Genomic DNA, 1,712 nt, shown 5'->3' on the forward strand with positions numbered 1-1,712 from the left:
CATGCGCTATAGCCGCGCGTTGTCTCGTCGTCGAGTTCTTCTCAATCCTACCGGGGCTCAGCCCCCCCTCCATACAACCCCGTTTCGCGACGGACCCGAAGGCGCCAGGTAGGCATCTTTGGGTTAGAACGCACCTCCTCGTGCTACACTAGCGCGAGGAGGTGCGCTCCGAGCTGTGGGATGCCCGTTGACGCCGTTGACGACGTCGTACCCGCGCGCGCGTCGCCCGACGTCGAACAACAGAACGCACTCGCGTTCTGTTGTTCGAGGTCATTTATGGTTGGGGACTGCTAATTGAAGCTGTGGCAGAAAAGGGTGCACACATCTGTGCACCCGTTCTGCTACAATCTTCGATTTCCTGTTTTGCCCCTCCCGACCCCTCCCCGCCCCTCCCTCCTTCGCCAGGCCGTCCGCTGTCAAGCGGACGCCTGTTCCTGCTTACTAATAGTGCCGGGACGTTGACGAGAGAGAGCCACCACGCGGCTCTTTCTCGTCGATGTTGTATTTCATGTTTTGTGGCCTTCCTGCCCACCTCCCCCTTGACACCCTCGCGCCGGCTCCGGAAGGCCCCGAAACGCCCAACGTTCGGCGTCCTCCATCTTGCTCACCCTGTGGGTAGCGCGACCGGCCGCAGCTCGCTGTCTGGACCGCTGCCGCTGGCTCCGTCGTCGCTGTCGCCCTCCCCGCCGGTGTCCTTCACGCCGACGCCAAAACGCCTCGCCCCGCCTCAACGGCTGGTGTCTCAGGATTGCAAAAGTGGTTGGAATGCGACGCTGTACGCGTCTTTGCGGTTAGGCGAGTACATATTATTCTATTGATTTGTTTCTGGCCCTCCCCCCACCTTGCCACCCATCCCTGTCTCGCTGGCCCCGGGAAGCGCGCGAGCTCGCGCGTTTTGACGGGGCCATATTCCTATCACTCACACCCACCCTCTCCGGCCACCATTCCCTTCTGCGAACGGTGGCTGCGCCGCGAACCGTCCGTCACCGCCGCCGACCTTGTGCATCACGCCGACGTCGAAAGGGCTCGCACCGCGTAGACGCGCGGTGTTTCGGACTCGCACGGGTCATAGGAATACGATGATATATCCGTCTTTGCGATCGGGTGAGTGCTTAATATTCTATCAAATTATTTCTACCCTCCTCCTCCCCCTTCCACCCAACCCCCTCTCGCCGGCCCCAGAGAGCACGTCAGCTCGCGCGTTTCGATGGGGCCATATTCCTATCACCCACACCCACCCTCCTTTGGCGATCGTTTGCCTCCGCGACTGCTGTCGGCGCCGCGAATGTACTGTCACCGCCGCCGACGTCGTGCATCGCGCCAACGCCGAAATGCCTCGCCCCGCCTCAAGGGCTGGTGATTCTGGCTCCCAATGACTGTAGGAATACGATGCACCAAGTATCTTTGAGATTGGGTGAGCAGTTATTCTTCAATCTTTTCTTTTCTCTTTTTTCGTCGCCTCCCAGCTCTTGTGAGTCGCGCGCGTGCCGCGACCGCGGTTTGTATACAATGCCCTGATGCCTTGTATATAACTGTATGATGTATAATACAGTAGGGACCACTATCTATCATTGTATCATAGCAAATCTCAGAATAAAATATATTTTGTGACTTACAACATGGGTAAGGGTAGGTGCTTCGCTTATGTGGCTTTATATGATAGGACTTCGATACGTTGCCTACATACAGGTCACTTCACAGACTCCAATAAT

The 1,712-nt window shown here is 57.7% G+C and overlaps 1 protein-coding gene across 1 annotated transcript; it reads left to right on the forward strand.

Annotated features, from left to right (window-relative positions):
* Positions 1-508: 508 nt before the first annotated feature.
* On the forward strand, positions 509-1,039 carry GLOTRDRAFT_134429 (uncharacterized protein; the record flags this gene model as incomplete). Its single annotated transcript, XM_007873417.1, has 2 exons — positions 509-583; positions 620-1,039. The coding sequence occupies 2 exons, from the start codon at positions 509-511 to the stop codon at positions 1,037-1,039; spliced, it is 495 nt and encodes a 164-aa protein (XP_007871608.1).
* Positions 1,040-1,712: the final 673 nt, after the last annotated feature.

Source organism: Gloeophyllum trabeum (genome assembly GCF_000344685.1).
Source record: "Gloeophyllum trabeum ATCC 11539 unplaced genomic scaffold GLOTRscaffold_00169, whole genome shotgun sequence".
NCBI lineage: Eukaryota > Fungi > Basidiomycota > Agaricomycetes > Gloeophyllales > Gloeophyllaceae > Gloeophyllum > Gloeophyllum trabeum.